The 14521-nt window shown below is 46.6% G+C and overlaps 1 protein-coding gene across 8 annotated transcripts in view; it reads left to right on the forward strand.

The window, feature by feature from the left end:
• Positions 1-14521, forward strand: part of LOC140385791 (focal adhesion kinase 1) — a 904772-nt gene that overhangs the window by 711569 nt on the left and 178682 nt on the right. For all 8 annotated transcript variants that reach the window (XM_072468319.1, XM_072468317.1, XM_072468318.1 and 5 more), the window contains 2 exons: positions 521-610; positions 5166-5370. In XM_072468319.1, the coding sequence (XP_072324420.1) occupies positions 521-610; positions 5166-5370 (295 nt within the window). The remainder of the gene's footprint in view (positions 1-520; positions 611-5165; positions 5371-14521) is intronic.

Consider the following 14521-nt stretch of genomic DNA (forward strand, 5'->3'; position numbering starts at 1 on the left):
TAGTGAACCAGATGGGTTGTTACAACAATCCAGTCGTTTAATGGTCACTTTAATTTTTTACTCCATATTTATTCAATTGAACTTGAATTCCAAAATTACTTGGGTGGGATTTGAACTCGTGTCTCCATATCATTTCTCCAGGTCTCTAGATAGCTTGTGCAGTGACAACCACTATGCTATTTGTACCCCTGGTGTAGTCATTAATGAATTGTACTCACTCACACTTCTTGATTGTACTGATTCAAGGGAGATTTTAAGTTCTGGCTTCTGCAACTGTGTTTGAGCAGAAACCTGGAGCTAACTTCACCTTGGCAGAACCAATATCGTGACCAGCTATTAGCAGACACACATTCCCGATTGCGCTCCAAGTAGAAACTCAGGCCTTATATTGTGCACATGGATTGCACTACTTTGTTTTGTGAGGACTTACTTTAAATTTGTGTAATTAATGACCATGAATGGATATGGAAAAAAAGGCATAGATTGTGATGTTTGTGAACCTGTGTCATTCTCTTGGCAGCCTCGAAAGGGAAGCTACCCATCAAATGGATGGCTCCTGAATCAATCAACTTCCGCCGGTTTACCTCAGCTAGTGATGTATGGATGTTTGGTAAGTTTGTTTTGATTCCATTCATGAACATTTTGCTGATTTTTAAATGAAATACAGTTCTCTCCTTAGACCCCTCTCCCCTATCTTTGACACCCTCACATCCAACAAGGAGTGAAGAAGATCATGAACTTCTTTATCACTGAGATTCAGACAATTAGTTCAACTGCCTTAAGGTTTTCCACTGCACTCCTCCTTAAACTGACAAGATTGTATCCTGCATGAAATTCCCTTGCCAACTAACCCAAACCTTCTCCAACCTAAATCAAACCCTAGTGTATTTTCCTATGTTCCCTCTCATCTTCCCTGTCCAAGCTTATCATCTGTTAGATTTAGTACCTGCTTTCTCAATCCTAGCCACACTAAATTACTGACTGTGCAACCTCCCTTTTTGGCTACCATGATGGCTGATGTAATTTATTCATTATTCTTAGACAACATTCCTCTCCTTTTCAAAATGACCAGCCTCCTCCCCTGTGCTCAGGATAACACTCCCTTTGTCCTTCCTGTCTATTCGGAACCTGTACTACAAGGTTGACCAGTACTCAACTCCATTTAACCCCCTTTTATATCCATATCTCCCAATAACCCTACCTAACAAAAGTCTACCAATATCTGGCTTGAAAATTTCAATTGACTCAGTATAGCCTTGTTGAATAGAGTTTTCTGATTTCACTTCTAGATGGCCTGGCTCTAATTTTAGGATTAAGATCTCTTATTCCTGGTTCATCCATAAGAGAATAGTTTATTTTTACGCTTAAACCCCTCAATCATTTTCAAGACAAATATTCCATTTAGTAGTGCAGAACCAGCCGATTGGTGATGCAATGCCAGCAGCGCGGGTTCAATTCCTGTACCAGCTGAAGTTATCCATGAAGGCCCTGCCTTCTCAACCTTGCCCCTCACCTGAGGTGTGGTGGTCTTCAAGTTAAGAGCCAGTCAGCTCTCAAAGGGATCAGCAGCCTATGTCCTCTGGGATTGTGGTGACATTTACCACCCAATAATCATATAATTGAAAGGAATACTTACCAAGTTAATGCAACATCCCAAAGCTCTTGAATGTTCGATTTCCCCTAGCTCGCCCCCAAATTCATACCCTCTTTTCTGAAATTACTGCATCCAGGGTTCCATCCCTGCCATCTTCTGTGACTATGACCAGAATGTGTAATCGCTCATTGATCTGCCTGTAGTTTTTGACCTGACTGACCACTCCACTCTCTTTGACTGTCTTTCTTCTATTGCTCATCTAGGTGGGTATCCTCTCACTTGCTTCTACTCTTAGCAATTTGATTGAAGTTAGACAGTCTCCAGCAATGATTTCTCTTTCTGCCCTGCACCATAACATTAATAACACCCGACTCTACCTCTCCACAGCCTGTCTCAGTTCATTTGCTGTAACTTTGTTGTCAGAGTATTAGGCCAATATTCATTGTTGGTTGAGCTACATCTGGGCAGCACGGTAGCACAGTGGATAGCACTGTTGCCTCACCGCGCCAACGACCCGGGTTTGATTCCGGCCTCGGTGACTGTCTATGTGGACTTTGTACTTTCTCTCCATGTCTGCGTGGGTTTCCTCCAGATGCTCCAGTTTCCTACCACAGTCCAAAGATGTGCAGGTTAGATGGATTGGCCATGCTAAATTGCCCTTAGATGGGGTTACGGGGATAAGCAGGAGTCGGGCCTAGGTAAGGTGCTCTTTCAGAGGGTTGGTGCAGACTCGATGGGCCGAATGGCCTCCTTCTGCACTATGAGATTCTATGATTCTATTCTATGATTCTATACAACTTTCTCCAGGTAACATGATGGAAAGACAGAAGCCTTCACTTTTGACCCACGCTATCACTCTTTTCCCTAGGTTGCCAATGATGCATTGCTCTCCCCTACCGTTGTCTTAGGTCAAACCAGACTATTCACAATCTCTTCATGCATTTCAATCCCAAATTAGGATTCTGATTTAATGTACTCTCCGTAATAAAGAAAACTTTTGTACATCTCTATTAACATTGCTTGCCTCTGTCCCTGCCTTAGCCTTCTACTAAAGACCCTCAATCCTCCCTCCAGCCCTGACAATTCCAGTGCCCTACTGATAAATCTCCCATGTTCATCCAAAACTGCTGCACTTATTTACACTGCCCCAGTTACTCCTCGTCTATCACCTCATGTACATGTTGAACTACATTGACTCCTGGTTTCCCCCGTGCTTCCAGCTTGTAAATCACATCATTGTGTTTATATCCGTTTTTGGCCACACCCTTGCTCTCTAGCCGCCTCCAGTCCTCGTAACCCCTTCACACCCCATGAACTTTGACATTTTTGGGAATCACCACTACTGTGCAACCTTTGGTGGCTGTGATGTATGGTTTGGAATTCCCTCCACAGACCTTTCCTGTCTCCACTTCTGCCTCCTCCTTTAAGGCTCTCCTTTGATGTAACTTGCGGGTTAAATCCTTTCAGAAAATGTCCGGCTGCGTCAACACATTCACTTGATGTTTCAGATCTAATTTTTCTCATCTAGCCTAATGCTTGTGACTATAATAGTACTGCTTTACAACACAAATTCCTGCATGGCAAAAAAATGGAATAAATTTGTGTTTCCAAAAAGCCTGCAATAAGGTTCCACATTGTAGGCTAATGACAATGGCCAGAGCATGTTTGATTGGGATAGGTAGCAGAATAGACAGCAAGCAGGCTACAAATCAGAAAAGTGAAGAGTTGCAGTTAAGATTCTTTACTCTTGACAGACAAAAGATTAGGAAGTGGTGTTGCACAGAGATCCCTGCCGGCAGCACAGTGTTCACGATTTACATTAGTGAAGTAGACTCGGGAATCAGAAGTGCAATTTTAAAATTAGCAGACAGCACAAAATTGGGAAGTATAGTTCACGCTGAGAAACATGAGTAAACTTTTAGAATGATTGTGTAATTGGACCATTGTGGGAGAGTAATGCATTTTGGTAAGAAGAAGAAAGAGGCTTCATACTGTTTGCTTGATAAGAGCCTGATTGAGGCAAAGAAGAAAATAAATCATAGAATCACAGAATTTACAGTGCAGAAGGAGGCCATTCGGCCCATCGGGTCTGCACCGGCTCTTTGAAAGAGCACCCTACCCAAGCCCACACCTCCACCCAATCCCCATAACCCAGTAACCCCACCCAACACTAAGGGCAAGTTTTTGCATACTGAGGGCAATTTAGCACAGCCAATCCACCTAACCTGCACATCTTTGGACTGTGGGAGGAATCCGCAGCACCCAGAGGAAACCCATGCACACATGGGGAGAACGTGCAGACTCCGCACAGACAATGAACCAAGCTGGGAATCGAACCTGGGACCCTGGAGCTGTGAAGCAATTGTGCTAACCACCATGCTGCCCCTAGGGTACAGATGCAGAAATCACTAAAAAAAAGTAGTGACAAAAGGTATTAAGGATTTTTTTAAAGCAAAGCAAACACTGATTTTATTTTTAGACGATAGAATAGGAAAGCTAGAAATGTTGTGTTAAATTTGCATTGACTGTTGATTAGACCACACTTGGGCTGGATTTAATGCTCCCCAGTCAACCAGGTTGGAGAAAGGGTTCTTAATAATGCCAGTGGACAATCTGCCAGCAACCTTCTCACTCCTGTATCCCCTGCAATTGTATCAGCGGCAGGGGTGTCATCAGGCAGCCTGACTTCCAATGGGCCACTTAAGGGCCTCATCCCACTGTTTCCAGGACCCCGTTGTTGGAGATGGCCAGCTTGGCAGCTGATGAGACCCTCCAAACATACCTAAAAGATCCAGTGCCTCATGCTTAGAGTTCTGGAGTGATGCCGCTTTGGATTGGCTGGATGTCCTGATCCAGAGGGGCAGGCCATTAAATACATGTTGTATAGCCACTTCCCCATGTCAGGCTCCCAGCAAGATTGTTTAGGCAGGGCTGTGGGGGGAGGAGAATCCAACACCTTATATTGCATAATTCAGTCCTTCAAGTACCGTGTACAGCTGGGGCTCATTTCTCTCAAAAAGGGAAGGCTGACACTGATCTGATTGCGGCTTTTAAGGTAATGAATTTGATAGGGAAGATATAGAGAAAATGTTTCCATTTGTGGGGAGTTTCAAAATTTGGGGTCAGAAATATATGATAGTCACTAATAAATCCAGACGGAAATTCAGGAGAAACTACCCAAAGAATGGTCAGAATATAGAATGTGCTACCTCGAGGAGTAGATGAAGCAGCTGGGCCAGATTTAAGGGGAAGCTACCATAAGCTCATGAGGGAGTTCATGTCAATTTTTCTAAAGTGTATTATAGGTTGTTTGTAACAGTTTTGCCTTTTGGTGTGTTGAGTAGAAATTCTAAATGGAAATGCTCGGCCTGACATTGTGACAAGTTGGAGGATCGTGAGGCAATCTGGTTTTGCATAAAGTATTAAACATGTGTGCAAAGCTTAGTGTTTTGCCTGGCTAAACCAATTGGTTCAATTCTCTAAGCAAACTGCTGAAAAGAGAGTCCACCTTTTAGCTACATTGATTTAATATAAAAATGTTAATGTTTTAACTTTTATTTCTATATTTTAGGTGTCTGTATGTGGGAAATTCTAATGTATGGAGTGAAACCTTTTCAAGGAGTAAAAAATAACGATGTAATTGGTAGAATTGAAAATGGTGAGCGGTTACCAATGCCTCCAAACTGTCCCCCAACGCTCTACAGCCTTATGACAAAATGCTGGGCATATGATCCGAGCAGAAGACCACGGTTCAATGAACTTAAACAGCAGCTCAGGTAGGAAGAAGTTCTCATTTTCTTAAGATTAAGTTTTGAACAAAATAAAATTTAGTCATCTCAGAATTACTCCCAGTGCCACGTACTAGTGAACATAGAAATAGGAGGATTGATCGATTGAACATGTGGCTGAAGAATTGATGTAGGAGGGAGAGCATCAGATTTCTGAGGCATTGAGACCTGTTTCTGGGGGCAGGTCAGTCGTGCACAAGAGGGACGGGTTACACCTTAACAGGATCGGGATTTACATTTTTAAAAATCTGGAGTTAAAAGTCGAATGATGACCATGAAACCATTGTCGATTGTCATTTAAAGAAAAACATCTGATTCACTAATGTACTTTAGGGGATGAAGTCTATCATCCTTACCTGGTCTGCCCTACATGGCACTCCAGACCCACAGCAATGTGCTTGACTCTTAACTGCCCTCTGAAATGGCCTAGCAAGCCACTCAGTTCAAGGACAATTGGGGATGGACAGAAAATGCTGGCCCAGCCGGCGACGTTCACATGAAATAATTAAAAAATGAACATTCTCGCAGGGAGGTTTGTGAGTGCTGTTGGGGAGCGTTTAAACTAGCTTGTAAGGGGGATGGGAATCTAAGGTGTAGCTCAAATTGGAAGGAAGTAAAGCTGGTAACAGGAAGTAGAGAGGTGGCAAGTCAAATTAGAAGGTAGCTGAAATGAAGGCAAGCATTAAATAAGCTTAGATTGTGGAATAATGTCAGAAAGACAAAGTTAGGGGCACTCTACCTGAATGCATGCAACATTTGCAACATGGCGGATGAATTAAAGGCACCAACAGAGGAGAATTTATAATGGGGTATAGAGAAATGCTATGATTTAAATGATTATTTTGTGTCTGTCTTCACTGAGAAAGATACAAGAAATACCCCAGAATTTGAGATCCAAGGGACTAAGTAGAACGAGGAATTGAAGGAAATTAGTATTAATAAGCAGGTTGTGTTGGAGCAAGTAATGGGACTGAAGTTTAGTAAGTCTCTGGGCCCTGATATTCTTTATCCCAGAGTGTAAAAAGAGGTAGTTATGGAGATAGTGGATGCGTTGGCTATCATCTTCCAGAATTCTGTAGATTCTGTAACGGTTCCTGCAGATTGGAAGGTAGAAACGTTTGCCCCACAACAAGAGTGAGAAAATGGAGAACTGAAGACCTATTAGCTTTACATTAATTTTTTTTTCAATGTATTTTATTACAAACATGTATCAAAACAGGTTACAGCAAATAAACACCCTGGGAAACATACTTCCCAGCAATCAACTATACAGTCTACAGATTTTCTCACCCTCTTCCCACCCCCACCCCCCTGCGACGAACAGCTCTTCAAACATGGTCACAAACATCCCCCAACTTGCATCAAAGCCCCTGCAGAGGCCCTTAACTCATACATTATCTTCTCCAACCGCAGGAAGTCGTACAGGTCACCCAACCAAGCCACTACCCCTAGTGTCGATGCCGACCGCCATTCCAGTAAAATTTGCCGCCGTGCAATCAGAGAGGCGAAGGCCATGACATCGGCCTTCCTCCTCTCCATGAGCTCCGGCTTCTCTAAAACCCCAAACATCGCCACCAAAGGGTCCAGGTCCACCTCCTCCTCCACTACCCTGGCTAAGACCGGGAACACTCCCACCCAGAATCTTCCCAATTTTTCACAACCCCGAAACATGTGCGCGTGATTCGCTGCCCCCACCCACACCCTGTCACACTCATCTGATACCCCCTGAAAGAACCCTCTCATTCTCACCCGAGTCATGTGCACCCTGTGCACCACCTTGAACAGTATCAGGCTCATCCTTGCACAAGACGAGGTTCCGTTTACCCTTCGCAGTGCCTCACTCCATACTCCCCAATTGATCTCCCCCCCCCCCCCAACTCCGCTTCCCATTTCTCCTTGAACATCACCACCCACTCACCTCCCTGCTCCCCCAGCCACTTGTATATATCCCAAATTCTTCCCTCCCCTTCCACATCCGGAAACAGCAGTCGCTCCAGCAGGGTGCAACCTAGGGAATCCATCCAGACCTTTCACACAAAGCCCCTAACCTGCAAATACCTGAACTCACTCCCCCTCGGCAGCTTTATCCTCTCTCTTAGCTCCTCCAGACTGGCGAACCCTTCCTCCAAATACAGATCCCACATCTTGACCAGCCCCACTTCGCTCCACCTCCTGTATACACTATCCATCCCTCCCCCCGGCTCAAACCCATGATTCTCGCACAGCGGCGTTAGCACCGACATCCCTTCCACCCTAAAATGCCTCCTCAACTGATTCCATATCTTCACCATGGACTGCACCACCGGGCTCCCTGAATACCTCCTCGGAGCCATTGGCAACGCTGCTGTCATCATAGCCCTCATTTACATTAATTAATGGTCGGGGACATTTGCAATGGAATATTTATTAAATACACTTCAGTGTATTACCTCAATTTTAATGATCAGAAGAATTTTCCAAAATATATTTTTTTTTTAATTAAAATTGTCTTTCGCATTTTATTGTGAATAATGAAGAAAACAAACTTAAGCTTAATATGTATACAATTTGATAAACAGTCTTCTTTGTCGTCATTGAACATAGCAAACCATATGCTACGGAACAACAATGAGCTTTAAAAAAAACTACAAAACTGTTAATTTTACTGGGGACAACCCTAACCCACAGCGAAAGATCAGAAACATTGCCATCCAGCTCGCCGATTAAAGGCAACTGTTACTAAAGCTTCAATGGTGAATAAATCAGTGCAAATTAAACTAAGGTAACACTGAGTGACGTCTGCCAGAAGGCTAGCTTCTTCCTATTCTTGGTGCCTTCCGGAATCTAATCTCCATTTCAATGGCTGATGAAGGTTCACAATTAGGCACATTTATTTCATGAGACACTTTGTCTCACATCAAGCCCTGCTTCCAGCCTGTGGTCTGACTTCAGTCTCGAGAGAATAACACCCAGTCTTGCTGGAGAGAGAATCAGCCTTCAGTGGCCTTGTGAAGAGATTTCAGCTGGGTCTTTTGGGAGAGAATTAGATGAAATCCTCCATCCAGACTGCAGAATGAAAAGTGAAATGAAAACACGAGCCTTGTGACACCAAAAGCCTATCAGTGTGATCGTATCCAATCGCCACCTGTTATCGGGCCGAGCATCGGCGTTTTGGGCCAATTCATTGGCCACCAGCGAAGTCAGTCAAACTGAGTCACAGCCCATCTCTGTCATTGGCCAATTTAAACCAGCACAGACTTCTGCTCGAATTAAAGTCACAGGTACATTAATCTTCCATGGATCAAAATTGTAACAGCAAAAACAAAAGAAAGGGGAAATACGGGAATAAACAGGAAACAAACATGAAGGACCCTTTCAAATGGTATAGGGCAGATCCAATATGCCAGATGCTGTTCCGTTTTGTAAAGGCGGCAAATTCTTCACTCGTAAAGAGCATCCCATCATCCGTTACCAGGAACTCAAGGATCCTACGTGTGTTGAACGAGCACCGGAGCTTTTCTACCATAGCCCTGGACTTTGTCGAGGCTATCTTGTACACCTGGCCACTTTTAGTGGGCATCCACAGTGATGAGGAACATGGACCCATGAAAGGCTCTGCGAAGTCCGCATTGTAGTCGCACCCACGGGCATCCTGGAACAATACGTGGAGTGGAACCAATAAAGCGGCCAGGTTTGTATTGAACTTCCCATAGTAGTTAACCAGGCCTTGGAACAACCAGAGTTCAGTGGTGTTCTTTGGGGTCAGGACCCCTTTTATGGCCCGAACTTCATTTATCATTGGGTGCAGACTATCACTATCTTCCCTGTAACCTAAGTAGGTCATCGCTCCTCTTTAGCTGGGCGCCTACTTGGAAAAAACGGCAGAGTACTTTGTTCAGGTTGTTCATATGCTCATCTCTCTGTTGTCTACATGGACTTTAGTAAGACCTTTGACAAGGTCCCACATGGCAGTCTGGTACAGAAGGTGAAGTCAAGTGGGATCAGAGGTGAGCTGGCAAGATGGATACAGAACTGTCTCAGTCATAGAAGTCTGAAGTGGAAGGGGGTTTTTGCAAATGGAGGGCTGTGGCTAGTGGTGTTCCACAGAGGTCAGTGCTGGGACCTTTACTGTTTGTAGTACATATAAATGATTTGAAGGGCATGGACAAAGTCAGAAGCTTTTTCCCAGGGTGGAAGAGTCAATTACTAGGGGACTTTAAGGTTTAAGGTGAGAGGAGCAAAGTTTAGAATGATGTGCGAGGAAAGCTTTTTATACCGAGGGTAGTGGGTGCCTGGAACTCGCTGCCGGAGGAGCTGGTGGAAGCAGGTAAAATAGTGATATTTAAGGGACATTTTGAAAAATACATGAAATGGATGGGAATAGAGGATATGGGCCCAGAAGTGTAAACAGTTTTAGGTTAGCCGGGCAACATGATCGGCGCAGGCTCTGAGGGCCGAAGGGCCTGTTCCTGTGCTGTACTATTGTTTGTTCTTTATTGTCACAAGTAGGCTTACATTAACACTGCAATGAAGATACTGTGAAAAGCCCCTAATCACCACATTCCGACACCTGTTCGGGTACATTGAGGGAGAATTCAGAATGTCCAATTCACCTAGCAAGCACATCTTTCAGGACTTGTGGGAGGAAACCAGAGCACCCGGAGGAAACCCACGCAGACACGGGGAGAATGCGCAGACTCCACACACAGTGACCCTAGCCAGGAATCGAACCTGGAACTCTGGCGCTGTGAAGCAACAGTGCGAACCACTGTGCTACCGTGTTGCTAGAATGTATTCTAAAGGATGTGATAAATGGACACTTGGGTAATAATGATCTTATTGGGCAGAGTCGTCATGGATATTTGAATGAGAAACCCTGTTTGATGAGCCTGTTGGGTTTTTTGAGTATGTCCCTCAGAATTTAAAAAGGGGAAACGGTGGACGTAGTATAGTTGGATTTTCAGAAGGCTTTTGATAAAGCTCCCTAAAGGAGGTTGATTCGCAAAGTTAAAGCACATGCGATAGGAGGTAATATAGTGGCATGGATTAAGGATTAGCTAACAAAGGGCGGCATGTGGCGCAGTGGATAGCACTGCGACTGCGGCGCTGAGGACCCGGGTTCGAATTCCGGCCCTGGGTCACTGTCCGTGTGGAGTTTGCACATTCTCCCCATGTCTGCGTGGGTTTCACCCCCACTACCCAAAGATGCGCAGGTTACGTGGATTGGTCATGCTAAATTGCCCCTTAATTGGAAAAACAAAACAATTGGGTACTCTAAAAAAAAATTTTAAAGGATTAGCTGACAAGCATAAATGGGTCATTCTCGCATTGGCATGCTGTGGATAGTGGCGTACCCCAAGGATCAGTACCTGGGGCACTAGTTGTTCACAATATATATCAATTATTTTGATGTGGAGACAAAATGTAATATCCAAGTTTGGGGATGACACAAAGTGAAGTTGAAATGTGTGTTGTGAGGAAGATGCAAAGTGGTTTCAAGAGAATTTGGACAGTCTTAGTGAGTGGGCAAGAACATGGCAGATTGAATATAATGTGGAAAAATGTGAGCATATTCACTTTGGCAGAGGAACAGTTGTGCAGAGTATTTCTTTTTTTTTTAAATTTTATTAAGGCATTTATAATTTTATAACAATAAACAGCACAAATACAAATCTAAACATAGTGCAAAAAACATCTCTCCATCTCTCACTAATCCCGCCTACCTTAAACACAAAGTAGCCTAACTCCCCCCCCCCCCCCCCCCCCCCCCCCCCCCCCCTGCCATCCCCTTTATTGCCTCTGCTAACAGTTTAGCTTTCCCCGAAGAAGTCGATAAACGGCTGCCACCTCTGGACGAACCCCAACGTTGACCCTCTCAGGGCGAACTTAATTTTCTCAAGTCTGAGAAACCCAGCCATGTCGCTAACCCAAACCCCTGATTTTGGGGGCTTTGAGTCCTTCCACGCTAACAATATCCATCTCCGGGCTACCAAGGAGGCAAAGGCCAAAACATCAGCCTCTCTCGCCCCCTGGACTCCCGGATCTTACGACACTCCAAAGATCAGCACCTCTGGACTCGGCGCCACCTTTGTTTTAAGTACCGTGGACATGACATCCGCAAATTCCTGCCAGTATCTCCTAAGCTTCGGGCATTCCCAAAACATGGACATGGTTTGCTGGCCCTCCAACACACCTCACACACTTGTCCTCTATCCCGAAAAACGTGCTCATACCGTCATGTGTGCCCGGTGAACCACTTTGAATTGTAACAGGCTGAGCTTGGCACACATTGGACAAAACGGACCCATCTAAAGTAGTCGAACTATAGCGTTTCCAGTCAATATTTGGAAAGTTAAAGTCCCCCATAACAACTATCCTGTTGCTTTCACTCCTATCCAGAATCATCTTTGCAATTCTTTCCTCTACATCTCTGGAACTTTTCGGAGGCCTATAGAAAACCCCTAACAGGGTGACCTCTCCTTTCCTGTTTCTAACCTCAGCCCATACTATCTCAGTAGACGAGTCCTCATCAAACGTCCTTTCTGCCACCGTAATACTGTCCTTGACTAACAATGCCACCCCTCCCCCTCTTTTACCATCTTCCCTGAGCTTACTGAAATATCTAAACCCTGGCACCTGCAACAACCATTCCTGTCCCTGCTCTATCCATGTCTCCGAAATGGCCACAACATCAAAGTCCCAGGTACCAACCCATGCCGCAAGTTCACCCACCTTATTTCGGATGCTCCTGGCATTGAAGAAGACACACTTTAAACCACCTTCCTGCCTGCCGGTACACTCCTGCAACTTTGAAACCTTACTCATGATCTCACTACTCTCAACCTCCTGTGTACTGGAGCTACAATTGATTCCTTTTCTAGCCTTGTTTGTCCCTCCTTCCCTGTGCCCCCCCACCCCGGCCTCTCCTTCCCTGTGTACCCCCCGCCACCCGGTCTCTCCCTTTCCGCCCCTCTCCCTTATACCCCTCCTTTGTCCCTCTTTCCCCTGTTCCTATCCCCGTTTGCTCTCCCGCCTCTGTTGAGTGGTCCCCCCCACCCCCTGCCTGGCGCCTGCTTTGTTGCATGCCCCCGGCGCTAGCATTCCTGCTCGTGCGGTGACCCCCCTCTCGGGAGTTATTGTCTCGCTTCTCCCCTGCCCGGCCTCTGCGGTTTTCTGCCCGCTCTTCCCCTATCCTATCCTGCACTCCTCTTTCTTGCTCTCCCTTCTCCGCTACTCTCGTTCCCTCGTGCTGGGGTTGGTCTGCCACCTGAAGCGGTCCCTTGGGCAGTGGCTTGCTCTTTGTTCAGGGTGCGCTTGCCGGGGCGGGGGTGCCTGGCGTTGCCTCACCCCTCCCCTCGCCCCCCCCCGTCGGTATGTTGTTGCCCCTTGCCAGGGTCCCCTCGTTTCTACCCTCGCTGCTGGTTTTCCAGACCGTGTTCCTCGACAAACTTGTTTGCTTCGGCGGAGGCTGTAAGGAAGTATTCTCTTTCTTGATATGTGACCCAGAGTTTCACTGGGTACAGCATACCAAAACGCACGTTGTTCTTGTGAAGAGCTGATTTCGCTCTATTGAACTCGGCCCATTTCCTGGCTAGGTCTGCCCCAATGTCCTTGTAAATTCTAATGGCGTGTCCTTCCCATTTGCAAGTTCTGTTTTTCCTGGCCCAGCGCAGGATTGTGAAGAGATCAGTTCGCTGGCAGAAAATCTCTCTGGAATCATAGAATCTCTAAAGTGCAGAAGGAGGCCATTCAGCCCATCAAGTCTGCACCAACCGTTCGAAAGAGCACCCTACGTAGGCCCAATCCCCTGCCTCATCCTTGTAACCCCACCCAACTTGGGGAACATTTAGCGACTTCCGGGTGCGGCTATGCAGAGCTAGGTCGCATGTTCGGTAGCTCCCGCTTGTAACGGACTTTTGGGCTCTTTACAGGGCCTCCAACGGCATTTGTTTGACATTTCCCGGTGTGGGAAGAAGACTGCAACATTCCCCCGACAGTGTCCCCCAGGAATGGTATGTCTCTTGGTTACCAGACCCGGCAGTAACAGTAAAAGATTTGGCAAAAACTGACTTTTGGGCCCTTTTCAGAGCCCTTAAGGGCACTTTTTTGACGTTTCCCGGTGTGGAAAGGAGTTAATAATAGCTCCCCGTCAGTATATGGCTTTAACTAGGAGCGGGGTGACAAAAACGGTGGTGGTGGACCCGAAGAAGGGAGGGATGAAGGACAAAATGGCGGCGGGCGGAGACCAGGCAGCGTGGAGGCAGTGGGCGGAGGAGCAACAGGAGGGTATCCAGCGCTGCCTCAGAGAGATTAAAACGGACCTGCTAGAGCCGATGAAGGCTTTGATTGATAAGCTGCCGGAGACACAGACGGCCCAGGGGGTGGCGATCTGGGAGGCTCGACAAAAGATCTCTGACAATGAGGACGAGATCTTAGGCCTGGCGGTAAAGGTGGAGGCACACGAGGCGCTCCACAAGAAATGGCAGGAGCGGTTCGAGGAGATGGAGAATCGGTCGAGGCGGAAGAATCTGCGGATTCTGGGCCTCCCAGAGGGGCTGGAGGGGCCGGACGTGGGGGCCTATGTGGTCACCATGTTGAACTCGTTGATGGGAGCGGGGTCCTTCCAGGGGCCCCTGGAGCTGGAAGGTGCCCATAGAGTGTTGGCGAGGAGGCCCAAGGCTAACGAGCCTCCGCGCGCGGTGCTGGTGCGGTTCCATTGGTTCGTCGATCGGGAATGTGTGCTCAGGTGGGCCATGAAGGAGAGAAGCAGCAGGTGGGAGAACGCGGAGGTCCATATATACCAGGACTGGAGTGCGGAGGTGGCGAAGAGGAGAGCCGGGTCCAATTGAGGCGGTGGTGCACAGGAAGGGGGTGAAGTTCGGCGCGACTGTGGGTTACCTACAAGGACCGGCACCATTATTTTGAGTCTCTGGAGGAGGCGCGGGCCTTTGTTCAGGCCGAGAAGCTGGACACAGACTGAGGGTCGGGATGGGCAATTGGGGACTGCGGTGGATATGTTATGCCTATTTTTTGTTCGGGGGGGGGACGGACCTTTGCATTGTTTTGGGTTTCTTTTTCTCTGTGTCTTTCTCTTTTGGGTTGGGGAAGGTGGATGGGGTGGGTTGGGCACTGTTTTGGTTGGTGGCGGGGCCTGGTAGGT

Source organism: Scyliorhinus torazame, chromosome 11 (genome assembly GCF_047496885.1).
Source record: "Scyliorhinus torazame isolate Kashiwa2021f chromosome 11, sScyTor2.1, whole genome shotgun sequence".
Lineage (NCBI taxonomy): Eukaryota > Metazoa > Chordata > Chondrichthyes > Carcharhiniformes > Scyliorhinidae > Scyliorhinus > Scyliorhinus torazame.